Consider the following 26969-nt stretch of genomic DNA (forward strand, 5'->3'; position numbering starts at 1 on the left):
TTCCCTTCCCCTCCCCACAACAGACACCCTGTGAGGTGGGTGGGGCTGAGAGAACTCTGACACAGACTGCTCTTTTTCAAGGACAGCTGTGCCAGAGCTTGTGACTGACCCAAGGTGGGGAATCAAACCCGGTTCTCCGAGATTAGAGTCTGCACACTTAACCACTACACCAAACTGGCTCTGCAACCTTGTCTGCAGCGGTCAAGCAGCATGGGAGCATCTCCCCTGTACTACACCACTGGCTCTCCAGTCTGCCCATATGGTAATAATAATTAATAATAGTTATTGTATGGTATTGTGTGTAGAATAGCCAGGAGATCCCAAGATTGTCTGGCAGCCAAAAGTTCTAGCTCTTTTAGTATTATGCACCACTAGGTGGCAAGCTAGACTTGTTTTTAAGGCAAGAGATGTTTCAGAGGTGATTTGCCATTGCCTACCTCTGTGTCACAACCCTTGTATTCCTTGGAGGTCGCCCTTCCAAGCACTAGCCAAGGCCAGCCATGCTTATCTTCCAAGATCTGACGGGATCGGGCTAGCCTGGGCTATCCAGATCAGGGCGCCAGTGTGGTTTTTCCTCTGCACCCCTCTCCCAGCCCATGGGGCCTTGCAGTGAGGACACATCAACGCGGAGCTTACCAGATCCTGTCCTTTATACAGATTATCTCTCCAGTACCTGGCATTATGTTTTATGGCACACATGGCCCAGCCTGACAAACTGACTTTTATGTCAGAACCAGCCGTCATAACAAACAAGTTCGACACCTTAGAGTCTAAACAGCAAGGTCACCTGCCCTTGCTTCTAACTGACAGAAACCAAGTCTTGAAGGCTGACAATACTGTGTGGTGGCCTTGGAGTGGCCACTGAAGGCATTTGTTTCATATGTTACAGGTACTGCTTCCATTATTTTTGGGTTTTGTAGCCCCCCAATGTACTTTTCCCAGATTTTTCTGCAACCCTGGGTATTTCCCCAAGTTTGTAGAAAGATCTATTTTGTCGGTCTGTGTCTCCAGTTCCTGGATTGAAGTGTTTCCATATTTTAGTTATTTCATATAATCAAAAAATATTTTAATAAAATTGACGATTTTTAAAGAATTTCTTTTCCTATTCTGTTTTATGCGTTCTCTAAAAAGCACATTTTTACAACAGAAGCAAGAAATTCTCTCCCTCTTCCTTTGGTCACCCGTTTCTCCTTTGCCAAGGCATCCTGGTATGTGGTTAAATATTGCTGAGGTTTTTCCAGACTCCAGATTCTCATTGCAGAAAATACCTGTAAACTTGTATTTGTACCTTTTCACTGTTATTTGGTTTCTGTCTCTCTTTTGTAGTTGGAGACGTAAGGGATATGGTGAGCGAGAAGAAGTTGGGAAGGAGACTTGTGGAAAAAGATAACAGTCTGCAAACGGACACAAAATCTGAGGATCAAGTAATACCAAATAGACATCAAAAGCTTTACACAAGGGAGAAGCCATATAAATACTTGGATTGTGGAAAGTGCTTTTCTCAGAATGGGAACATAACTACAGATCAAAATATTCATATAGGGAAGAAGCCATGCAAATGTTTGGCACATGGAAAGTGCTGCTTTCTGAATGGTGACCCAACTGCACAGGAAAAGTATCACACAGTGGAGACTCCATATAAATGCTTCAAGTATGGAAAGTGCTTTTCTCAGAATGGCAGCCTAACTAAACATCAACCAATTCATACAGGGGGAAAACCATACAAATGCTCTGAGTGTGCAAAGTCCTTCTCTCAGTACAGCTACCTAACCGCACATCAAAAGATTCACACAGGAGAGAAGCCATATCAATGCATGGAGTGTGGAAAGCGCTTCACTTTTAATAGCAGCCTAAAAGCACATCAAAAGATACATACGGGGGAGAAGCCTTATAAATGCTGGGAGTGCGGGAAGTGCTTCTCTCGGAATGACACTCGAATATCACATCAAAAGATTCATACTGGGGAGAAGCCATATACATGTTTGGAGTGTGGAAGGTGCTTTTCTCAGAATGCTCACCTAATTGGACATCAAAAGATTCATATAGGGGAGAAGTCATTTAAATGCTTGGAGTGTGGGAAATGCTTCTATCGGAATGGTGACCTAACTAGACATCAAAAGATTCATACAAGGGAGAAACCATGTAAATGTTTGGAATGTGGAAAGTGCTTTTCTCAGAATGGTGATCTACTTAGACATCAAAAGATTCATACAGAGGAGAAACCATATAAATGCTTGGCGTGTGGAAAGTGCTTCTCTTGCAATGTCCACCTAAGGAGACATCAAAAGGTGCACACAGGGGAGAAGCCATATGCTTGCTTGGAGTGTGGAAAGTGCTTCTCTCAGAATGTCCACCTAAGGAGACATCAAAGGGTTCACACAGGGGAAAAGCCATATAAGTGCTTGCAGTGTGGAAAGTGCTTTTCTTATAACGGCAGCCTAACTGTTCATCAAAAGGTTCACACCGGTGAGAAGCCATATCAGTGCTCAGAATGTGGAAAGTGCTTTTCTCACAATGGAACTCTAAATATACATAAGAAGGTTCACACAGCAGAAAAGCCATATAATTGCTTGGAGTGTGGAAAGTGCTTCTCTCTGAACAGCAGCCTAACCAGGCATCAAAAAATTCATACAGGTGAGAAGCTGTATAATTGCTTGGAGTGTGGAAAGTGCTTTTTTCAGAAGGGCAACCTAATTGCACATCAAAAGATTCATACAGGGGAGAAACCATATGAATGCTTAACATGTGGAAAATGCTTCTTTCGGAATGGTGACCTAAATGCACATCAAAAGTTTCACACAGGGAAGAAACCATATAAATGTTTGGAATGTGGAAAGTGCTTTTTTCAGAATGGTGACCTCACTGTACATCAAAAGATTCATACAGGGGAGAAACCATACAAATGCTTGATATGTGGCAGGTGCTTTTCTCAGAAAGGCCACCTAACTGCACATCTAATGGTTCACACAGGGGAGAAGCCATATAAATGCTTGGAGTGTGGAAAGTGCTTTTCTCAAAATAGCACCCTAACTGTACATCGTAAGGTTCACACAGGGGAGAAACCATATAAATGCTTAGAATGCGGAAAGTGCTTTTCACAGAATTGCCGCCTAACTTCACATCAAAAGATCCATACAGGTGAGAAGCCATATAAATGCTTGGAGTGTGGAAAGGGCTTCTATCAGAATGGTGCCCTGATTAGACATCAAAAGGTTCACACAGGAGAAACCATATAAATGCTTGGAGTGTGGAAAGTGCTTCTCTTGGAATGGTGATCTAACTTCACATAGAAATGTTCACACATAAGAGAAGCCATATGAGTACTTGTAATGTGGTAACTGCTTCTCTTGGAATGATGCCCTAACTGAAAATCAAAAGGTTCACACAGGGGAGAAGTCATGTAAAATGCTTGGACTGTGGAAATTGGTTTCTTGAACAAACATAAAAAGGCTCACACATTGGAGAAGCCATATAAATGCTTGTAGTGTGGTAATTACTTCTCGGAATGGCAGCCTAACTGAACATCAAAAGATTCATACAGGAAAGAAGCCATGTAAATGCTTGGAGTGTGGAAAGTGGTTCTCTCTTAATTTCAACCTATCTGCACGTCAAAAAATTCACACGGGAGAAGTGTTATAAATGCCTGGACTATGGACTATGCAGTAGGTTATTAACTGAACATCAAAGGATCCAAACGGGAGAAGCCATATAAATGCCTGAAGTTATGGACAGAGGTTCAGTAAGAGTTAAGACCTTATACCACGAGATTCACACAGGGGAAGAGCCTTCCAATTACAGTTAGCATGTAGGAAACTAGAGAAAGTATCAGTTTGTAGCTTTCAAGACAGAAGCCACCATAAAGGAGTTTTCCAATCTGCTCCAGCTAACGTCACTGTTCCCTGACTTTCTGCAGGTTTTAGTCATCCTGCCCCCAACGCACACATATACACTGGCAGATACTTGGCAAGGCCATCCACTCAGGCCTGTTAATTAGGCTCACACAGTTAGGCTGTGAATCTGGTATGAGAGGGGGGACGCGCTCTCACTCTGGAAAATTCCATGAATGCTGCCCAATTATTGGTTGAGGATGTCAGAGGTTATGGCCTGCAGTTTTCTATAAGTATGGTTCAAATCAAATCAAACCTTTAACGGCACACAGATAAGTATGGGTAGTAAGAGGTGTTACCTTTTTGCTTTTCCCCCCACCCTTCCTTGCTGCTATACAAGATTCTTCTATCAAGAGACTTATAAAGTACTTGTATTCTGCTCTGTTTCAAGACCCAACTGTGCTGTGTCAGGACTCTAGTAACAGCTAGCTAGTTCTATTTCTTATTTGTGCCTTTATTTCTTACTTTACTACCACTGAACCTAATGCCTTGTTTTATACCTTTGCTTGAATTTCTTTAATAAAGTGTTCTTTCGCTTATTGTGGGTGTTACTTGGGACTTACTGAGACTGCATCCAGGTACAGCTTGGTTACATTCCCTCAGCAAAACAGCGTTACAGCCTTGACAGTAGTTCTACCTAGTTTATGGTAGCTGCCCTGGATGAGACCCATCTCTGTGCCATTTCCCTCCTTTCTGTCTACCCCCCCCCACTTTTCTTCACCTCAGCCAAATATATTTAGCAACCCCTCTCAAGCAAAACCTATGTATTTTTCTCTGTTCTCTAAAACCCTCTTTTTATTTATCTATTTTATTCGATTAGTATCCTACCCTCCCTGCAAACAGGCTTAGGTCAGGTTCCATCATGAAATGGACAATATAACAATCGATAATTAAACTATATGTAAACAATCTAAAAACAGCAATCAGTTAAATAAAACCAGTGCTTCAACAGATCCCAGCATGGAGCAGTCGGTTCCCAGGTGGCCATTCGGATGTGAGGTCACTAGAGGGGAGGCCAATTAGCAGGTGGATGTCCTCTGCCTCCGTTAAAAGCCTGGTGGGTGAGCTCAGTCTTTCAGGCCCTGAGGAACTGTAACAGGTCCCGCAGGGCCCTGATTTCTAATGGGAGCTCATTCCACCAGGTTGAGGCAAGTCGGACGTCCCTGGGGCTGGGAACCATCAGGAGATGTTGATTAATAGATCACAAATTCCTGCACGGCTCATATGGGGAGAGGTAGTCCCGAAGATATGCTGGCCCCGGCCTTCTAGGGCTTTAAAGGTAAACACCAGCACCTTGAACCCGATCCAGTACTCAATAGGCAGCCAGTGCAGTTCCCGCAGCACTGGGTGGATACGTGTCTGCATAGACACAGTGAACACCCATGTGTGATACACAAGTGATCCATAAGGGTTTTTTTTAATTGAACTTTGGTATATTAAAGTTATCGATAGTATGTAAAAATGATGAACTGAAATATAGAATACGCAGTAATGATGAAATTAATAATCATGTTGCAAAATAGATCAGTAACAACATTTGAGACTTAAAATGTTCAAAGAAAGGATCATTGTACCTTAAAGAAAATGTCCAAAACTGTGATGAAGGGGATGCTGGGTAGAGAAATGTTCAATTTCTTGTTTGATATACCGTGCAATGTATAGTAATCTTTGATATATATAACTTGTTATATAATCCCTTTTTTCTTTTGTATCCCTTTTACTATTGTTTTTAAAATAAAAATATTTTAAAAAAAGAAAAATGTTCAAAGAAAGGTGGGATCATTAAGTCTGCTTTCCCAAGGCATTTCCCCTAGGGCAGAATGATTTAAAGAGCCAACCTCACATGTGAAGATGCACATTTACTGAGCGCCTGACATAGCTTTGAAAACAGTCGAAATGGAAATCTCTGAGTCCTCACATCCCAGTCAGAAGGTGGGGATGGTGTTACAGAGAAAGGAGTCAGGATGCAGAGGAGCAATGCACATTGTAATGAGCTTGAGCAGAACAGAGGGGAAATGCTTGGGTGTAGATTAGCATTTGTACTGAGATAATTCATTCAGCCCTCATGGGTCTGAATGTGAATGAATTTCAGTTCAGCAGTCTCACTTTGTAATCACCCCCTGAAGCTTCTTTGAGGAATGCCATTTCTCAGTCAGTGACTAAATGGCCTTGAAGCTTGTAGTGCCAGAAACAGTGTTTGGACCAGGTACCAGTGGCTGTGGTCACATGGAGCATTAGCCACGCTAGAGGGACGGAAGATAGGCAGATTTTCTGGGTGCGATCAAACCGCAACATCTGGGAAGCGTAGAGCTCCCTTGGCTAACCCGAGGCTTCCCGCCGAAGATGCGCCGTAAAAAACTAGTACCTCCGAGGCACTAGTTTCCGGAAACCACGGGGCAAGGGCGGGCGTTTGATCACGTTTCCAGTGGTAGCTCGTGGCATCTGGCGCCCGCCCATGTCCCGTCGCGAAAAGGGTTTTTTCCCCCCAAGTCTCCACGGGATGCGCACAAGCCCCCAACGGCACATGCACACCCTCGGTTAAAAAAACCCCACAACCCCCGCCGCGCCGCTTCTGCAGGATTGACGTATGATTGGCACCTCCCCCCGAATCACGGGACGTCGGCGTTTAATCCAGCGGCTGCGCAGTAGTTCGCTCCGGGGCAAACAGCCATGCCTCCCCCCCCCCCCCCCCCGCGATATCTGGCTCGTGTGACCGGGGCCAGTGTATGTCTTCTTGCAGGAAACAGTCTCCTGAGTGTGGGGATGTGTCATTTGGGATGGTGCAAAGACTGTTTTGGGGTGCAGCCTGGCCCCAGGGTCTCCCTGTGCCACTGTCCTGGGGGCCCCCAACTTTGGAGCAGCTGGCACAAGAATCGGACTTTGGACCAAGAAACAGCTTATGTCCTCTCAAAGGGCAAAGTCCCCTGAACTTGGGGGTATATGATGTGTGATGCTCCAAACGTTATTTTGGGGTTCAGAGCTTTTAAACAATCCTGAATGTTTTTGAATGGATACGGAACAAATAAGGAACTGGGAACCGATTTCAGCCTCCTGAGTGGAAAACCAGCATAAGGAGAAGGAGCATCTCTCGCCATCCTGGCCTGGCCCGTTTTGGTTGCAGAGGGAATGGGCAGGGAGACACCAAGTTTGCTATCAGAGGAAATAAAATGGGGTCTGCTAAGGAGCTGCAGTGGCTCAAGTGGTTAAGATGCTGAACTGCAGGCTGTGGAAGATCAGTAGTTCAGCAGTTCAAGACCCGGGTGCTGCATGACAGAGTGAGCTCCCGTCTCTAGTTCCAGCTCCTGTCAACCTAGAAGAAGAAGAAGAGATTGGATTTATACCCCGCCCTTCACTTGGAGTCTCAGAGTGGCTTACAAACTCCTTTCCCTTCCCCTCCCCACAACAGGCACCCTGTGAGGTGGGTGGGGCTGAGAGAACTCTGACACAAACTGCTCTTTTTCAAGGACAGCTGTGCCAGAGCTTGTGACTGACCCAAGGTCACATCAACAGGTGCAAGTGGAGGATTGGGGAATCAAACCCGGTTCTCCCAGATTAGAGTCCGCGCACTTAACCACTACGTCAAACTGGCTCTTGAACCTAGCAGTTCAAAAGCAAGAAATTGCAAGTAGATAAATAGGGACCACTTCGGTGGGAAGGGAACAGCGTTCCATGCGCCTTGGTGTTTAGTCATGCCGGCCACATGACCACGGAAACGTCTTCGGACAGCGCTGGCTCCTCGGCTTGGAAACGCAACCCTAGAGTCGGATTCGACTGGCTTTCAAGCAAGGGAACCTTTACCTTAGGGAACCTTTACCTTTACTAAGGAACATAGGGCATGAGGAGGGGGTGAAAATAACCAGGAAATTTCCTCGCAAGCTGCATCTCCCTTTCCAGTATAACATAAACATTTCAGACCACAAAGGAGAGGCTAGAGAGACCCTTCCTGGCTGTGCCTTTCCCATTTCCCCAGCCGGCTTAGAAAGGACCCTCACACCCTGGAGAAATGGGGAATCTTTCTTTCCTGCCCTCTCTTGGAAAACCTTTCAGTCCCTTTAATATGTTAATACTTGAAAAAGAGCAGTTCTCAGCAAAACAGGAAAAGAACAAAGTGCCCTTAGAAACACTTGAAGATTTGAACAGAAAAGATGTTCTTCACCACCCCCAACTTCTGTCTCTTTTTTCAGGATTTCACCAACTTGTCTCTCAATACAGTGGGGCCGTCAAAGGAAGCTGCCCCACAGAGCCACTGAAAAGCAAAGTCGCCTTCTCTTTCCAAACACTTCTGCCGTATTCTTTTGTCTGGGTCTGGGAAACTACATTTCCCAGGGTTGACCTCTCTGCTCTGGGGCTCTCTAGGCCGTCTGGGAAACTACATTTCCCAGAAGGCCTAGAGAGCCCCAGAGCAGAGAGGTCGACCCTGGCCACCACCCCCTACCACCCCCTATATATAGGGGGTGGTGCCCTGGCTTTCCCAAGGTGTTGATGGGGGCGGTTTTTCATCCAGGTGGAGAAGGAAAGTTGGGGGACATGGAATTCGTCACCGCCTCTCTTCTTTCTCCGTTCTCCCAGCTGGAGAGAGAATTTGGCTTTTGCACGTCTGCAGGAAAGGTGAGTTTCGGCTCTTGATTAACTCTAGGGGAGGGGAGAGAAAATACGCGTGAATGAGAGGAAGACGAACTAAGAAGTGTCCAGAGGAAGCATGGAGATAGAATCACAGATCAGAGGCAAGATCTGTGTGTGCATGCGCTGATTTCCCCCTCACCCACTTGACTGAGTTCCCTGCAGCCAGCCTGGGCTGATTTTATTCTTAAAACTTTGATGGACTCCCGGCCTGTTCCAGCAAGGTTCATTGTCTCTTCTTACTGGAGGCCCCTTAGCTGGCTGCACTTGCTGCTGCTGCTGCTTCTTTTTCTTCTTTTTTTGCATGCTTCACAGGCTTGTTCCTCAGAGAGGCATTTGGCCACGTTTTGCTCTCGGGATTGTATTTTCAGTACCCACAGTTGTTGTATCTGGTGAATGATCCCAAAGAGCACCATCCTTAAGAAGATCTCTGAATTGGAAACTGGTCTGAAGGTATCTTTCGTTAAGGAGGGAATTAACTCCATTCTCCCTCCTTGTGCGGCTTCCGCCTTCCTGGCTTCTCTGGAGTAAAACAACACTTACATTGCAAAAGATTACAGGGATTTTTTTTGTTGTTAATCAATCTGGGCCAGGATATTTCCATTTCCTTCATTTTGGGCACTGCAGTCCCCACAGTCATCCTGAAGCTGGTGGCCAGTTTTGAGGCTCCTGGCTTTCGTTTTATTGTGGATAGATAATCTCTCCCCCCCCCCCCCAATTTAGTAATTTTTCTGCAAGATGTTTACCTTCACAATTTTCTGAATTTGTATTTCTTAGAGACTACCAGTGTATTTCAGAGGCTCAAAAAAGTTAATGCAATTTCCCTTGCCATTGGTTTGATGTACTCCATTCTTTTAATCCATTGAGCAGACAACTTTGCTTCTTGAAAGCTCAGGGGAACTGGGCCATATTTCTTCCTCTTTCAGAGACCCCCGGTGTCCTTTGAGGAGGTAGCCGTGTTCTTCAAAGAGGAGGAATGGGCTCTGCTGGATGCAGACCAAAGAAAACTCTTCTGGGAAGTGATGATGGAAAATTATGAGGCCGTGGCCTCTCTGGGTGAGGCTCTTTTGTTTTTATTATGAACACAGAAGAGACGGGGCAGGTGGCATCTTCCTTTGAATTTTAGGAGGCACTTCCACACTATTTCCATTGTGTTCTCGTGGCATGAGGCTTCCCTTAATGACAAGATGCTGGTAGGGCAAGGAGTGTAAAGGCTTTGGGTTGCTGCTGTGAGTTAAGTTTTGTATCGAGCCTGAAGAGGGCAGAGATCACTGGAGCAGGAGATCTCATAAAGCAAGAAAGAAGGTTTATTCACGCACACAGGAGGCTGCCTGACACAGTGATAAGTAAGCAAAGAAACCTTCTATGCTACGTTCACAAATATTTCAGTTTTTTAAAATTCTGCTTGGGTGTTGCTGTTGCAGGGGACCACCTTTCCCAGAAGGCCTTGCGAGCACCAGAGAGGTCAACCCTGACTTTTCAAGGTGTCCAGAGCACGTTTTTTCCTCGAGATGGAGATGGAAATGTATGGAATGTGCAGTTCTGCAGGGCCTCACTTCTTTCTTGTTTCCCCCGGCTGGAGAGTGAATTTGCCTTTTGCATGTCTACAGGAAAGGTGAGTTTAGGATTTCAGCAGCAGCTGAGGGGCAAAATAAGGGAGGGAAGAGAAAATATGTGTGAACCAGAGAGGAGGAGGAAGAGCTGGTTGGAGGGAGCATCATAAGAACATAAGAGAGAAGCCAATGTTGGATCAGGCCAATGGCCCATCTAGTCCAACACTGTCATACAGTGGCCAAAAATACCAGGTGCCATCAGGAGGTCCAGCAGTGGGGCCAAGACATTAGAAGCCCTCCCACTGTTGCCCCCCCCCCCCGCCCAGGCACCAAGAATACAGTGCATCACATTGGGAGAGAGGCTTCTTGATAAGATCCTGCGGTGGGGGTGGGGTACTTGTGTTTTTCACCCCCTTGTCGGCTTTTTTTTCTGGCAGAGACTGATCAAGAGAGAGATCTTGGAGTTGTAGTAGATAACTCACTGAAAATGTCGAGACAGTGTGTGACTGCAATAAAGAAGGCCAATGCTATGCTGGGGATTATTAGGAAGGGTATTGAAAACAGATCAGCCAATATCATAATGCCCCTATATAAATCAATGGTGCGACCTCATCTGGAATACTGTGTGCAGTTCTGGTCACCACACCTTAAAAAGGATATTATAGCTTTGGAAAAAGTGCAGAAAAGGGCAACTCGAATGATAAAAGGGTTGGAACACTTTCCCTATGAGGAAAGGTTAAGGTGCTTAGGGCTCTTTAGCTTGGAGAAACGACGACTGAGGGGTGACATGATTGAGGTTTATAAGATTATGCATGGGAAAGAGCAGGTAGAGAAAGAGGTACTTTTCTCCCTTTCTCACAGTACAAGAACTCGTGGGCACTCCATGAAATTGCTGTGTGGTCGGGTTAGAACGGATAAAAGGAAGTACTTCTTCACCCAAAGAGTGATTAACACATGGAATTCACTGCCACAGGAAGTGGTGGCGGCTACAAGCATGGACGGCTTCAAAAGGGAATTAGATAAGCATATGGAGCAGAGGTCCTTCAGTGGCTATTAGCCACAAGGTATAGATAGGGGCTCTGGGGCAAGTGATGCTCTGTCTTCTTGGTGCTTGTGGGGGTCAACAGTGGGAGGGCTTCTAATGTCCTGGCCCCACTGGTGGACCTCCTGATGGCACCTGGTATTTCTGGCCACTGTGTGATACAGAGTGTTGAACTGGATGGGCCTTTGGCCTGATCCAACATTGGCGTCTCTTATGTTCTTACCTGGAAGTTGGCAGCCCTAGCAGCAGGAAAAGAGGAAGACCCAACATGAGATGTCTTGACTCAGTGGAGGAAGCCATGAGGGCCTTCAGTCTGCAAGACCTGAGCAAGGCTGTTAACGATAGGATATTTTGGAGGACATTAATTCATCGGGTCGCCATAACTCTGAAGCAACTTGACGGCACTTACACACACACAAACACACACAGACACGTTTCTCTTTGCCTTAAGGCATTTCTATTGTAAAAGTCCAGAATCTGTTGAGGTGATGCAGTAGTTTACTTGCAGTTCAAGGACGTGATGTACCATTTGCCGTTATTCCACATTGCACAAATATCTGGAAAGGTCTCCGAGGCAGCAGGTTTGTGCTTGGTTGTTTTGTGCCCCACACCTCTCACCCACCAAGCCCCAAAGGATCACAAGGCCTGGGGTGAATAGGTCTTTGGTTTGTTAGGGGGAAAATAGAACAAGATTAATTTTATTAGACTAGTTTCATGGTTACAGAGCTGGATGTAATATTTAGAGTTACACAGAAGGCCTCTGGTGTCAAACACGTCATGTACTGAAACACAACTTCCACCTATTTTGGGGGCTAGAAAAGGAGGTATTTCTGGTGTGAAATGTGCAAGATAGTACAGTAGATACTCGTACCATCAGGTTTTTCTACTTTTGATTGGACTTGAGTTTTAAGGGAATTTGACCAACAGAAGCACTGTGCAATTTTCCGAGTTTATATTTCTTGGAGACTTTCCGTATATTATGCCTATCAGAGGCTGAAAAGGAAATGAATTCAGTTTTTTCTGCCAATGTTTTGATATACTGCACTTTTTAATTGGTTGAGTGTCCGATGGGATTCTTTCTTGCATGTTACGGAACAGGAATAGACAATCAACTGGGTCCCTATTTTCCTCTTTCAGAGATCCCCGGTGTCCTTTGAGGAGGTAGCCGTGTTCTTCATGGAGGAGGAATGGGCTCTTCTGGATCCAGGCCAAAGGAAACTCTACTGGGAAGTGATGGTGGAAAATTATGAGACTGTGGCCTCTCTGGGTAAGGATCGTTTCCCTTCTGTAGTGATCATGGAAGAGAAGGGAGAGGGTGGCATCTTCCTTTGACCCTCTTTGATTCCAGGACACACTTCCGTTTGCCACAGAGGAAAGAACGGGGCTCCCATACTTGGGGATCTTACAGGGCTTGAAGAAGAAAGCATAAAATACTTTGGTGTCATAAAGAGAAGCCTGTTGATGAGGAGGGCTCTGATGGGGAGAGATGGATGATATCCGGTTAGGTTCCTGCTAGGAGATCCCTGCAGTTCTTCTTTTCTTCTTCTGCCTTTCTATTTTTACACAGACTACTTCTCCCACAGTCCTCTGTTTCAGTGAATGAGGCTGATGGGAGGAGAGGAGGAAAGGCATCATTGATCCGACTAGGCCACAGGAGGGGCCCTGGCTCAGTGGCGGACCTTTATGATCTACCTTTGGAAAGTCCATGGTTCGGTCCTCTTGAAAAAGGGGGTTTAGGGAGGAAAATAATTCGTTGCAGGGCTGAGAAGGGCCCCCGCCTGAGGTCCTCCCGAGGCTCCACCCCAAGGAGTTGAATAGGCTGGGCTTGAGGGAAGGTTCCAGGCAAAACCTTGGCGGAGGAGAACATGAGAGTCAACTGTGAGGAAGGTGGTAGGCTAGCGAAGAGAAGCCAGCCAAGAGACACACTACAGCCAGGTACCAGGTGATGAGTGGGGATTCGGGAGGCAGAAGTGCTTTTCCTCCTAACGTTCTGCTCTTCATTATGTTGTCGAAGGCCTTCACAGCCGGAGTTCATTAGTTGTTGTAGATTTTCCGAGCTGTGTGGCCGTGGTCTTGGCATTGTAGGACCTGACGTTTCGCCAGCAGCTGTGACTGGCATCCTCAGAGGTGTGACACAGAGAGATGGAGTACTCTAGAGATGGAATACTTTCCTTGTTTATTTATTTATTTATTATTTAGATTTTTATCCCGCCCTCCCCGTAGGCTCAGGGCGGCTTACAAGGCTTTGCCAATATGATACAACAATAAAACATTAAAAATATTAAATAATATCAAATATTAAAACATCATACAAACAGAACAGTATCTGGTGCTCACTTCGTAGGGACAAGATGGCGATCTCCTAAAGTCTCATCCTCTTTTCAAGGTGCCCACATCATGTTGACTCTGTCCACAAGACTTGGGGCGTAGATGGTACCATGGTGGTGGCGGCTCCTATTGTTATACATCTTCCCGTGTTATACCTCTGAGGATGCCGGTCGCAGCCGCTGGAGAAACGGCAGGTCCTACAATGCCACGACCATGGCCATATAGCCCGGAAAATCTACAACAACTAAAGTTCTGCTCTTCCTTAGCCAGTTCAGAGCAAGTCCCTGTAGGAACCAAGCCAGGCACCAACCATGCCCACATCCTCTTTATCCTCATTAGAACACTCCCTCAACTAAAGGCCTGCGGAAGAGCTCCATCTGGGGCTTACTGTGGTTTACTGCCTCTGAATGCGGAGGTTCCCTTCAGTCATCATGGCTAGTGATCATTTGTTTATTTTCTCCAGATCTGAACTGTTTTTTCTCCTCACCAGCCCCATAGTTTGTTTGGATGCATATATTTTCCTCATGATTTCTCCCTGTCAAAAACTGGCAGCCGTCACTTCCACAATGAGAAGCAGAGGTATTTGGTTCGATTCAACCCCCTATCCCTCCCCAATGGGGACCCAAAGCAGCTTACATCACTCTTCCTCCTCCATTTTATCCTCACAACAACCCTGTGAGATCAGTCTGGCTGAGGCAGTGTGACTGGCCCAAGGTCACCTAGGAAACATCCATGGAAGAGTCCCCTGGGTATTTGAAGCGGAGTCTCTGAGATCCTGGGCAGACAATCTAACCATTACACCACACGGGATCTGGTAGCTCAGGGAAGGTGCTGAATCCTCTTTGTCTTGTACAGAAGGGGATATTTCCACCACCCCGTCTCTGGTAAACCTCTGCTTCCGTTTGAAACAACACAGCTATAACCTGGGCCAGGATGTTGTGCTTGCCTTTATTTTTGACACTGCTACTCCCATGATCATCCTAAAGCTGGTGGCCAGTTTTCCAATGCCTAGCCTTGATTCTTCAGGAGGTGTAAAGGTAAAGGTTTTCCTTGCTCGAAAGCCAGTCGAGTCTGACTCTAGGGTTGCGGTGCTCCTCTCCGTTTCAAAGCCGAAGAGCCAGCGCTGTCCGAAGACGTTTCCGTGGTCATGTGGCCGGCATGACTAAACACCAAGGCGCATGGAACGCTGTTACCTTCCCACTGAAGTGGTCCCTATTTATCTACTTGCAATGTCTTGCTTTCGAACTGCTAGGTTGGCAGAAGCTGGAACTAGAGACGGGAGCTCACTCCCATCATGCGGCCTAGCCGGGTCTCGAACTGCTGAACTACCGACCTTCCACAGCCTGCAGTTCAGCGTCTTAACCACTCGAGCCACCGCAGCTACTTGCCACCAAAAGGTGGACAGAAAGACACATCCCTTGTTAAATACAGACCAGACCCCCACCCTCTCATCCCCCTCACCAACCCTGTAGCTCACTGCACTCATAGTATTCTTTTCATAAGGGAAAGACCACTGTGCCGTCCGTGGGTTAACACCTTATCTTCTCTTGAGTCTTGAGCCATATTTTTGCCCTATAATGATAAGTATTTTCAGTACAATTCCTTCCTAGATATCTCTCAGAGCTGTTCGCTCAAGAGCAGTTCTCGAAAGAGCTCTCTCAGCCCCACCTACCTCACAGGGTGTCTGTTGTGGGGAGAGGAAGGGAAGGAGGTTGTAAGCTGCTCTGAGACTCCAGGTGAAGAACGGGGTATAAAGCCAACTCTTCTTCTAATGGGCGGGGCTGCAGCAGTGAGGGATGATTTGATTTTCACGTTCAGTGGTCACCCTTGGGCTATGCTATGGTTTTTGTTGGCACAACTTTCTGCCTCTAGCAGGAGGTATTCCTAGACTGAAAGGGCTTTAGAGAGCTGAATAACTCTGGCCACACACCCCAAACCGCCGACAACCACACCAGTGAAAGGGCCTATATCTCCGTTGTACCGACAAGCGATTGCGACGGCCTGCTGCTGACGCCCACGTACAACAGAGTGCCACTGGGGGCCTGTGCCATCATAAAAGTCCGTTATGTCTGCATAAATGGGACTTATACCAGCATAGTGGTTACTTAGCTCCCAGAGTGCTTTCAGCCCCCCCCCCCAATTGCTCTGCCTGTTTCTCAGGATATAGTCTGAAATTCTAACCCAGGAGTGTCAAACATATGGCCCGTGGGCCGGATCCAGCCCCTGCAAGGCCCCAATCTGACCCGAGAGCAACTGGCTGTGTGCTGCTTCCTGTTTCTTACATTGCAGCTCCTTTTGGCCAGTCTTTCCTATTTCCTGCTTCAGAGAGAGAAAGAAAGCCTTCCCTCAATTGGCTAAGGGCTCCTCCCCCCTCCTCTGGGGAAGGGAGGGGGAGGAAAAGAGCCAGAGGCGGGGGAATGGTGTGGGTCGTAGTCCAGGTATAAGTACACTTTTTTTTTCTTCGGAGGGAGGGAGCTAGCCAGCCAGAGGAAGCACACCAAAAAAAGAGAGAGAGAGTCCTGTATTTAAGACCAAAAACGTTTTATTCCAGGTATGAGAGAGAGAAAGAGAGAGTCCTGTGTTTAAGACCAAAAAATGTTTTATTCCAGGTATGGGGGGAGAGAGAGAGTGTCCTATGTTTAAGACCAAAAATGTTTTATTCTAGATGAGAGAGAGAGAGCCCTGTGTTTAAGACCAAAAATGTTTTATTCCAGGTATGAGAGAGAGAGAGAAAGAGGGGGAGAGTCCTGTGTTTAAGACCAAAAACGTTTTATTCCAGGTATAAGCTTTTGTGGGCAAGTACACTTCTTCGGGGGGGGGGGGAGCCAGAGAGAGCACACCAGAGATGGGGGAGGAGTCCCATGTCACTTGGAGAGATCCTGCTTTCCATTTCTAACAGATAGGGGAGAGAAACCGATTTCTAACAGATAGGGGAGAGAAACCGAACAGTACAGCTTGCATTCCTTATTAGTGAAAGGGAGCAAGAGTCCAGCAGCACCTTAATAACTAACAAAATTTGTGGCAGGGCATGAACTTTCATGAATCATTGCTCACTTCTTTAAATACAGCTGGAATGTGAGTCCATCTGTCCTTATATCTTGGAGAGTGAAGTGATTTCATACTCCAAAAGACAATATCAGGCATTGGTAATGAGAGAAGAAACCTAGGTCTCAATTCAGTCCAGGAGTTTGCATTGAGCTTCATGATCAGTTGCAATTCATCAGTTTCTCTTTTTAATCTCCCTTTGAAATTCCTTTGTAAGAGAACTGCTACATTTAGGTTCTTTAATGCTGTGGTTTCTAATAGTAGTAGAAAGAGTAAAAGTCCAGTAGCACCTTTAAGGACTAACAAAACTGTGGTAGGGTATGTGCTTTTGTGAGTCACTACAAGTGTTCCCTCTAAGCTGAGTTAGTGTGAGCTACCTCAAGAGTTTTCTAGCCTCTGGCACACACATTTTTGTCATAGCTCAGGAAGGATGGCTCCAGAGCGAACTGATTTATGCAGCAGCCAAATTACTCGCTCACAAATTTAAAGCCATGTAAAGAAAAATGGTTCCTTGTCTTACTCTGTAAAATAAAATCTTTGGTTCAGACTGCTGAGAGGCCTACAAGAATTTTCCCAGAAACAGTTAGAGATGGTTGAGAAGTAGATAGTGCACAGTGACGTTGCCAGCTCAATTGTTTGCCCCTGAAGTATCAGGGAGTAACAGGACACAATTAGTACATTCCAAACATCTGGAACTATGGACACCTGTGTGGGAATGGGGCGGACCTATCTGCAGTACGGTTTCGTTTCTCTCCCTCCCTCTTGTCCATCCTTGGATGTCACATGCCTAGCAACCAAAGAGAGTTACATCACCTCTCAGGTGTCTGATTGGCCAACAGGCCTGGGGTCGATCAGAGACCTTTTCCATAAATTAAGTCTTTGCACTATGGCTAGGAGCTTGGTGACTCCTTGGCCTGGCAGTATGTCATTGGCCATACAACTCCCAGTGTGGCATCCCACTTGATTGCTAAGTCGTGATCATCTTGTCTGGCTGGAACTGACTGCCTCTGTAGAACCTGAATGGTAACTGGAACCTTGATTCTGTGTGCTTAGCTCTACTAGAAAAGCTTAGGTTTATTTGTTTTATCTCCTTCACTGTCTCCAGTACCTTGTGTTACATTTTATGGCACACACGGCCCGGCCTGAAAAAGTAACATTAACGTCAGATCCGGCCCTCATAACAAACAAGTTCAACACCCCTGCTCTAACCAGTAGAGCACACTGGGGTTTGAAGCGTGGCTGTGTTGAACAGTAGCAAGCAGCCGGTCCTGGGTGAGGTGGTATCAAGTTGTGTGGTATGAAATTGCTGAGCGGTCGGGTTAGAACAGATAAAAGGAAGTACTTCTTCACCCAAAGAGTGATTAACACTTGGAATTCACTGCCACAGGAGGTGGTGGTGGCTACAAGCATGGACGGCTTCAAGAGGGAATTAGATAAGCATATGGAGCAGAGGTCCATCAGTGGCTATTAGCCACAAGGTATAGATAGGGGCTCTGGGGCAAGTGATGCTCTGTCATCTTGGTGCTTGGGGGGGGGTCAACAGTGGGAGGGCTTCTAGTGTCCTGGCCCCACTGGTGGACCTCCTGATGGCACTGGTATTTCTGGCCACTGTGTGATACAGAGTGTTAGACTGGAGATGGGCCTTTGGCCTGATCCAACATTGGTGTCTCTTATGTTCTTAAGTTGCCTGGCGCCAGTGCTGACTGGCAATGGGCCTGGCCCAGGGGAGGCTTCCCTCAGAGTATAGAGCCGGCCCCTGCCTTTAAATGACAGAAACCGAGGTTTGAAGGCTGATAATTCTATGTGGTGGCCTTGTACTGTCCACTTGAAGGCATTTGTTTCACGTGTTACAGGTATAGCTTCGATTATTTTGGTGCATTGTAGCCTCCCAATGTATTTTTCCCCCAGATTTTTCTGCAAACCTGGGTGATTGTTCAACTTTGTAGAAAGATCTATTATGTCTGTCCATGTCTCCAGTTTCTGGATTTAAGTGTTTCTATATATTATTCCTTTCATATAATCAGAAATATTTCAATAAAATTCAAGTTTTTTAAGGTATTTCTTTTTCTATGCTGTTTTATCTGTTCCCTAAATCAGCACCAGAAAATCAATTATCCTTAATGTGATCTCAATAGCAAAGTTCTACAAAAGAAGTGAGAAATCCCCTCCGTTTTCCTTTGGTCACCATTTCTCTTTTTCCAGGACAGCCTGGTGTGGGGTTAAATATTGCTGAAGGGTTTTTAGGCCCCACATTCTCATTGTAGAAAGTGGCTTTCCCTGCTCCCTTTACCTCTTAACTGGTATTTGTACCTTTTCATTCTTATTTGATTTCTGTTTCCCTTTTGCAGTTGGAGATGGGAGGGAGATGGTGAGTGAGAAAGAATCAAGGTGGAGAATTTTAGAAAAAGACAATGATCTGAAGGTGGAAGCAAAATTTGAAGATCAAGTGGTTCCAAAGAGACACTGTAGAAGAAAAAAGGAAGCAAAAGACAAGCAAACTAAGGAATTGTTTGCCTCTCAGAAACGAAATAAGCCTGAGGTCTTAGCCCAAGATGAAACAGGGAAGAGAAAGAGAAGGCACAATGGTGCCATGAATCAGAAAACGTTCATCTGCAAATTGAGTGTAAAAACAGTTGAGAATGTTACAACATGCTGGAAAAGGTATAAATGCTTGGAATGTAGGAAGAGCTTCCGTTGGAGTAGTGCACTAACTCTGCATCAAAGGAGTCACACAGGGGAGAAGCCATATAAGTGCTTGGAGTGTGGAGAGTGCTTCTCTGTGCATAGCAGCCTACTGAGACATCAAAAGATTCACACCGGGGAGAAGCCATATAAATGCTTGGATTGTGGAAAGTATTTCTCTCAGAAAAGCAGCCTAACTACACATCAAAGGATTCACACAGGGGAGAAACCATATAAATGCTTGGAGTGTGGAAGGTGCTTTTCTTGGAAAGGCATACTAAGGACACATCAAAAGATTCACACAGGGAAGAAACAACATAAATGCATGGAGTGTGGAATGTGCTTCTCTCGGCGTGGTGAACTAACTACACATCAAAAGATTCACACAGGGAAGAAACAACATAAATGCATGGAGTGTGGAATGTGCTTCTCTCGGCGTGGTGAACTAACTACACATCAAAAGATTCACACGGGGGAGAAGCCATATAAATGCTTGGAGTGTGGAAAGTGCTTCTCTCAAAATGGCAGCCTAACCATACATCAAAAGATTCACACGGGGGAGAAGCCATATAAATGTTTGGAGTGTGAGAAGTGCTTCTCTTGGAATGGTGACCTAACTAAACATAAAAGGGTTCACGCAGGGGAGAAGCCATATAAATGTTTGGAGTGTGGAAGGTGCTTCTCTTGGAATGGTGACCTAACTAAACATAAAAGGGTTCACACAGGAAAGAAACAACATAAATGCATGGAGTGTGGAATGTGCTTTTCTCGGCGTGGTAAACTAACTACACATCAAAAGGTTCACACAGGGGGAAAGCCATATAAATGTAAGGACTGTGGAAAGTGCTTCTCCCGGAAGAGCACCCTGATCAGACATCAAACAGTTCACACGGGAGAGAAGCCACATAAATGCTTGGAGTGTGGAAAGTGCTTCTCTCAAAAAGGCATACTAACTGGACATCAAAAGGTTCACACAGGGGAGAAGCCATATCAGTGCTTGGAATGTGGAAAGTGCTTCTCTCAGAATAGCAGCTTAAACAGGCACCAAAATGTTCACACAGGGGAGAAGCCATTTGAATGCTTGGAATGTGGAAAGTGCTTTTTTCAGAATAACCAGCTAATCAGGCATCGAATGCTTCACACAGAGGAGGTTCCATATAAATGCTTGGAGTGTGGAAAGTGCTTTTCTTTGAATGGTGAACTAACAAAACATCAAAAGATTCACACAAGGGAGAAGCCATATAAATGCTCGGAGTGTGGAAAGTGCTTCACTCAAAAAAGCGTACTAACTGGACATCAGAAGGTTCACACAGGGGAAAAGCCATATAAATGCATGGAGTGTGGAAAGTTCTTTTCTCGGAATAACACCCTAAACAGACATCAAAGAGTTCACACAGGGGAGAAGCCCTTTGAATGCTTGGAGTGTGGAAAGTGCTTCCCTTATAATAGTGACCTAACCAGTCACCAAAAGGTTCACACAGGGGAGAAGCCATTTGAATGCTTGGAGTGTGGAAAGTTCTTCTCGCAGAGTGTCAATCTGAGGACTCATCAAATGGTTCACATAGGGGAGAAGCCATATCAGTGCTTGGATTGTGGAAAGTGCTTTTATCGGAATGGTGACCTAACTAGACATCAAAAGATTCACACAGGGGAGAAGCCCTATAAATGCTTGGAGTGTGAAAAATGTTTTTATTTGAATGGTGATCTAACTAAACATAAAAGGATTCACACAGGGGAGAGACCATATAAATGCTTAGAATGTGGAAAGTGCTTCTCTTGGAAATCTGTTCTAACTAAACATCAAAAGGTTCACACAAGGGAGAAACCATAGTTAACCTCACTATTCTCTGACTTTCTACAGGTCCTGTCCTCTCATACAAACAGACATACCATAGTGGGTACTTGTCCAGGCCATCCATGCAGGCTGCCTGACTTGCTCATATGGTTCAGCTGCCAATCTCTTCTGGGAGGGGGAACTCACTCTCACCCTGGAAGTTTCTATGAATGCTGCCCAGTGATTGGCTCAGGTGGTGATGACCAGCAGTTTTCTCTATGTATGGTTAGTGAGAAGAAATGTTACCCTTTTCCTTTACCCTTTCTCCCCAATTCCTCCTTGCTGTCATTAAAATATTATGTTGTACGACTCTTTGTTTCAAGTACCAAGCGTGTTCTTTTAGGTCTCCAGTAAACGGCAATTTGTTCGCTTTCTTATTTTGTGCCTTTTACTGCAACTAAGTTATATGCCTTTTAAAAATTCCTTTCCTTGAATTTATTCTTCAATAAAGTCTTCTTTTGCTTTATTCGGTGTGTTTCTTGGGGAGTTACAGAGCTTACACCCAGGTACAGCTTGGTTACATTTCTGCCCCATGGCAGGGCCAGCCTTCACAGTAGCTCTGACCTGTATGATGGTAGCTGCCCTGAACAAGATGCTTCTCTGTGCTCACTTACACACTGGGGGAAGATTCAGTTATATCGGGGGGTGGCTTACATAGTCATTGACCTCATACTGTAACCAAAGAATTCATTTCTTTTTTCCACCTTATAATTTTAATATGTACCTTTTGCTCACAGTTAAATAGTATAGCTCTTATTTCTTTAATTTTGGTTATAGGTCTAGGAATTTTATATGATATGCTCTTCTATCCATTTATAAAATCCTAACCATGTGTCCTCAAAATATTCTTTGTTATTTCCTCTCAAGATTGAAGTTAGGTTATCCATCTCTGCTGTTTCCAGAATTTTATTTACAACTTCTTCCTTTGAAGGAACTTCATTTCTTCTCCAGTGTTTAGCATATAATAATCTTGCCACTGTCATATGTATAATGAGATAAAAGTCTAGTTTTTTATATTTCCCTCCTTTCTGTCCATCCTCGCACTTTGCCTCACATCAGCCCAATATCTGAAACACCGCCTATGGAGCAAAACCTACATACCTTTCTCTGTATTCTCTAAAAAAAACCCTTTTTTATGGTTCATCCACCAAGGTAGTGAGATTGATTGGTCTTGGAAAATGAAGAATGTTGTAGTTTTCCAAGAGGAAGTTAGAATGATCTGAAATGTTGTCATAATGTGGGTTAAATTTCATGGAGGAATAAATCATCAAACGGTCAGTCCTTGAGCACTTAGAATGGATGGCTGTGATGACTAAGAGCCAGGATGGGTTTCTCAAGAACAAGTCATGTCATTCTAATCTTATCTCTTTTTTTGAGAAAGTTACTACCTTGCTGGATCAGGGAAATGCTGTAGACATAGTTTATCATGATTTCAGTAAGGCTTTTGATATGGTTCCACATAATCTTGTTCACAAACCGGTAAAATGTGGTTTGGATCCTATTACTGTTAGGCGGATCTGTAACTGGTTGAAAGATCGCACCCAAAGAGTGCCTGTTAATGGTTCCTTGTCCTCTTGGAAAGGAGTGACAAGTGGAGTGCCTCAAGGATCTGTCCTGGGACCTGTTTTGTTCAACATCTTTATCAATGATTTGGATGAAGGAATAGAGGGAATGCTTATTAAATTTGTAGGTGACACTAAATTGGGAGGGGTAGCAAATACGGTGGAAGGCAAAATCAGGATACAGGATGATCCATACTGGCAGGAAAACTGGATTAAAATAAAATGAATACCAATAGGGATAGATGAAAAGTACTGCATTTAGGTAGGAAAAATCAAATGCATAATTATACGATAGGGGAGACATGTCTTGAGAGTAGTATGTGCGAAAAGGATCTAGGGGTCTTAGTAGACTGTACACTGAACATGAATCAGCAATGTGATGCCGTAGCTAAAAGGGCAAATGCCATTTTGGGCAGTATCCAGAAAAGTACAGTGTCCAGATCATACGAAGTGATGGTATCACTTTACTCTGCTCTAATTAGACTTCACCTAGAGGGTATTGTGTTCAGTTTTGGGCACCACAATTCAAAAATACAGACAAGTTGGAACATGTCCAGAGGAGGGCGATGAAGATGGTGAAGGGTCTGGAGACCAAGTCCTATGAGGAAAGGTTGAAGGAGTTGGGTATGTTTAGCCTGGACAGGAGATGACTGTGATATGACAGTCATCTTCAAGTACTTGAAGGGTTGTCATCTAGAGGATGGTACAGAGTTGTTTTCTGTTGCCCCATAAGATCAGACTAGAACCAATGGGTTGAAATTACCGTATTTTCCGGCGTATAAGACGACTGGGCGTATAAGACGACCCCCAACTTTTCCAGTTAAAATATAGAGTTTTCCAGTTAAAATATAGAGCTGTGCTAATGCTTCTGGCGTACCGGCGTATAAGACGACCCCCCACTTCTGAGAAGATTTCCCTGGGTTAAAAAGTAGTCTTATACGCAGGAAAATACGGTAAATCAAAAGAGTTTTCAGCTAAATATTAGGAACAGCTTCCTGACAGAGTGGTTCCTCAGTGGAACAGGCTTCCTCAGGAGGTGGTGGGCTCTCTTTCTTTGGAAGTTTTTAAATAAAGGCTAGATGGCCATTTGACAGCAATGCTGATTCTGTGACTTAGGCAGCTCATGAGAAGGAGGTCAGGAAGGGTTGCATCAGTGCTTAGTTCTTGTGGCCCTTTCTTACAGGCCCAGGGAAATGCTGATTGCCACTTTGTTCTCAGGAAGCAATTTTTCTCCAGGCCAGTTTGGCCGGAGATCCTGGAGGCTTCTTATCATCTTCTGGGCATGGAACGGGTTACTGGGTATGTGTGGGGTGAAGTATTTGTGAATTTCCTTCATTGTGCAGGGTGTTGGACTAGATGACCCTGGAGGTTCCTTCCGACTCTATTTTATATTTTCCATCCCACCATCTTTCCTCTGTTTGGACATAAAGAAGCTGACATTATTCTCCTCCCTTCCATTTTATCTGCAGAATGGCCCTATAGGTAAGGTCTGGCTGAGACAGTGTGAGACACCCCAGGTTACCCTGGAAAGGTCCATGGAACAGTTCTGAGAATGTAATGCTTTGTCTCTTAGATCCTAGACAGACACTAATCACAAAAAAAAAAAAAAAAAAATCTGATATCCGAGGGAAGTTGCTAAATCCCATTTGTTTTGTTGAGAAGAGATATATTCCACCCTTCCTGTCTGTGCTTCAGGACTTCCTTGGTTTCTTGTGAGTAACCTTTGCTTCTATTACAAATAGCAGAGGGATTTCATAGAAATAATTTGTGCCAGGATAGTTCAGTTTGGGCAATGCAAGTCCCACCATCATACTGATGTGGGTGGCCTGTATTGAACTACCTAGCTCTATTGTTGATTACTTGTGCCTTCCACCTTGAACTGTAGTTTCCAATGCAAAAAAGTCACATGGCGGGGGGAGTCTAGGGGTTGCATTGTCCGCCATGTTCCAATTCCTTTCATGTTTGGCATAGCTTCTGGGGGCACCTCATTTTCCACCATGACCCCTGTCCCTTGCTATTACCTCTCTTTCCTGGCAACCCAGAAGGGGTTCTTCATTCAAGGATGCTTCTTTACCCAAAGAGTCATTAACATGTGGAATTCACTGCTGCAGGAAGGGGTGGTGGGTACAAACATAGCTTCAAAAGGGGATCAGATAAACATATGGAGCAGAGGTTCATCAGTAGCCATTAGCCACAAAGTATATATAAAAAGTTCCAGCTCCTGCCAACCTAGCAGTTTGAAAGCAAGAAATTGCAAGTAGATAAATAGGTACCGCTTCGGTGGGAAGGTAACAGCGTTCCATGTGCCTTGGTGTTTAGTCATGCCGGCCACATGACCACGGAAATGTCTTCGGACAGCGCTGGATCTTCGGCTTTGAAACGGAGATGAGCACCGCAACCCTAGAGTCGGACTCGACTGGCTTTCGAGCAAGGGAACCTTTACCTTTTTATATACAGAAAACTATGTCTGGGGCAGTGATGCTCTGTATTGTTGGTGCTTGGGGGGCAACAGTGGGAGGGCATTTGGAGTTCTGGCCCCACCGGTGGACTTCCTAATGGCACCTGCGTTTTGGCCACTGTGTGGCACAGGGCGCTCCTCCATTCTCACAATAATCCTGTGAGGGAGGTTAGTGTGTGATTTTGGCACAAAGTCATCCAGTTTGCTACCAGAGTATAGTGGGGATATGAATCTAAGTTTCTCAGGGTATAGTCTGAAACTCTAACCACTAGACCACAGTGGAGTTTGCAGTGTGTCTGTGTTGAACAGCAGCAAGCAGCCTGTCCTGGGTGGGTCATGCAAGTGGTATGTTATCAAGTGGCCTGGCGCCAGTGCTGACTGGCACTGGGCCTGGCCGAGGGGAAGCTTCCCTCAGAGGGCAGAGCAACCCTCTAAAGGGCACTGTTGCCTGCCCCAACTGACAGAAACTAAGGTTTGAAGGCTGACAGTTCTGTGTGGTGGCCTTGCAACGACCACTGAAGGAATTTGTGTCATTATGTTACAGGAACTGCTTCCATTATTTTGGTGTGTTGTAGCCCTCCAATGGAGCTGCGGCGGCTCAAGTGGTTGAGATGCTGACCTGCAGGCTGTGGAAGGTTGGTAGCTCAGCAGTTCGAGACCCGAGTGTGCCGCATGACGGAGTGAGCTCCCATCTCTAGTTCCAGCTCCTGCCAACCTAGCAGTTCGAAAGCAAGAAATTGCAAGTAGATAAATAGGGACCACTTCAGTGGGAAGGTAACAGCGTTCCATGCGCCTTGGTGTTTAGTCAGCCGGCCACATGAACACGGAAACGTCTTCGGACAGTGCTGGCTCTTCGGCTTGAAAACGGAGATGAGCACCGCAACTCTAGAGTTGGACTCGACTGGCTTTCGGCAAGGGAGACCTTTATCTAGCCCTCCAATGTATTTATTTTCAGATTTTTCTGCAAACCTTTTCCAACTTTGTAGAAGGGTCTATTTTGTCTGTCCACGTCTCCAATTTCTGGACTTAAGTGTTTCTTAACGTTCTCATAATCGAAAATGGCTTTCACTACTCCTTTTACCTCTTGGTCAGGCTGGGCGCTGACCCCGTGCGGATTCCCACCCTCTGGCGTCCTGGGCAGAATGGGGTGCCTGAGAAAGGGAGCCGTAGGGTTAAGTCACCACCACCAACGGCACTCCCGAGCTATCCCGGCTCCTCTCCACTTCCAATTCAGAACCCGAGGGCACCTTTAAGACCAACAAAGCTTTATACAAGGCATGCGCTTTCCTGTGCGTGCACACAAAAAGCCCATACCTTGCATAAACCCTTGTCGGTCTTAAAGGTGCCCCCGGGTTCTAAACGTGTCCTACTGCTCCAGACCCACACGGCTGACCACCTACAGGCCACCTCGGCTACCTCCCTAGCTTCCGGCCATCTCCAGCTACTGGAGCTCCTCGGCCTCAGCGGCCCCCCCCCCCCATTTTTATTCCCCCCATCCTGCCTCCTCCGCCCTTCTCCTTGTTCCCTATTCGCCCTTCCACCCGTCCCTCGTCTTTCCCCGGCTCCCTATTGGCTAGGGCGAAGGCCTTCCTCTGCGCCTCGGACCCGCCCCCTCGGTCGTACGATCGGCGATGGAGGGAGCCGGACAGCCGTCATCTGCCTCCCCCTTACCCGCGGAGAGCCTCCTGGCCGGATCGGGTAAGCCCTTTTGTCCGCCTCCGCCTCCTCTCTCTCTCTGGCGGCCGCCGCCTCGGAGACGGGGCCCGGCGCGTTCCCGCGGGCGTTCCGCAGCCCGGGCCTCTCCTCTGGTTCCCCGGGTAGCCGGCCCTGTTCCCAGCATCGGGGTTGGCGCAGTCGGGCCCCGGGGGGCGAGGCGCCATCTTTGGGCATGGGCGCGCCGGGCCTGGAGCCCACCCGGGGCCCAAATCGGGTAGCTCCGGCTGGTCTGGCTGTGCACA

At 46.0% G+C, this 26969-nt stretch overlaps 2 protein-coding genes across 2 annotated transcripts in view; both read left to right on the forward strand.

The window, feature by feature from the left end:
* LOC107122450 overlaps positions 1-3330 on the forward strand; it is a 95848-nt gene extending 92518 nt beyond the window's left edge. The window contains 2 exon segments of the mRNA XM_015425552.1: positions 1327-3223; positions 3225-3330. Coding sequence (XP_015281038.1) covers positions 1327-3223; positions 3225-3330 — 2003 coding nt within the window.
* Positions 3331-9506: 6176 nt separating this feature from the next.
* Positions 9507-26969, forward strand: part of LOC107122451 (zinc finger protein 420-like) — a 19545-nt gene continuing 2082 nt past the window's right edge. The window contains exons 1-4 of the mRNA XM_015425553.1: positions 9507-9563; positions 9932-10122; positions 12240-12369; positions 18824-20987. Of these exons, the coding sequence (XP_015281039.1) occupies positions 9530-9563; positions 9932-10122; positions 12240-12369; positions 18824-20987 (2519 nt within the window). The 5' untranslated portion in view covers positions 9507-9529. The remainder of the gene's footprint in view (positions 9564-9931; positions 10123-12239; positions 12370-18823; positions 20988-26969) is intronic.

The sequence above is a fragment of the Gekko japonicus genome, unplaced genomic scaffold, assembly GCF_001447785.1.
Source record: "Gekko japonicus isolate JY-2015 unplaced genomic scaffold, Gekko_japonicus_V1.1 scaffold729, whole genome shotgun sequence".
Taxonomy (NCBI): domain Eukaryota; kingdom Metazoa; phylum Chordata; class Lepidosauria; order Squamata; family Gekkonidae; genus Gekko; species Gekko japonicus.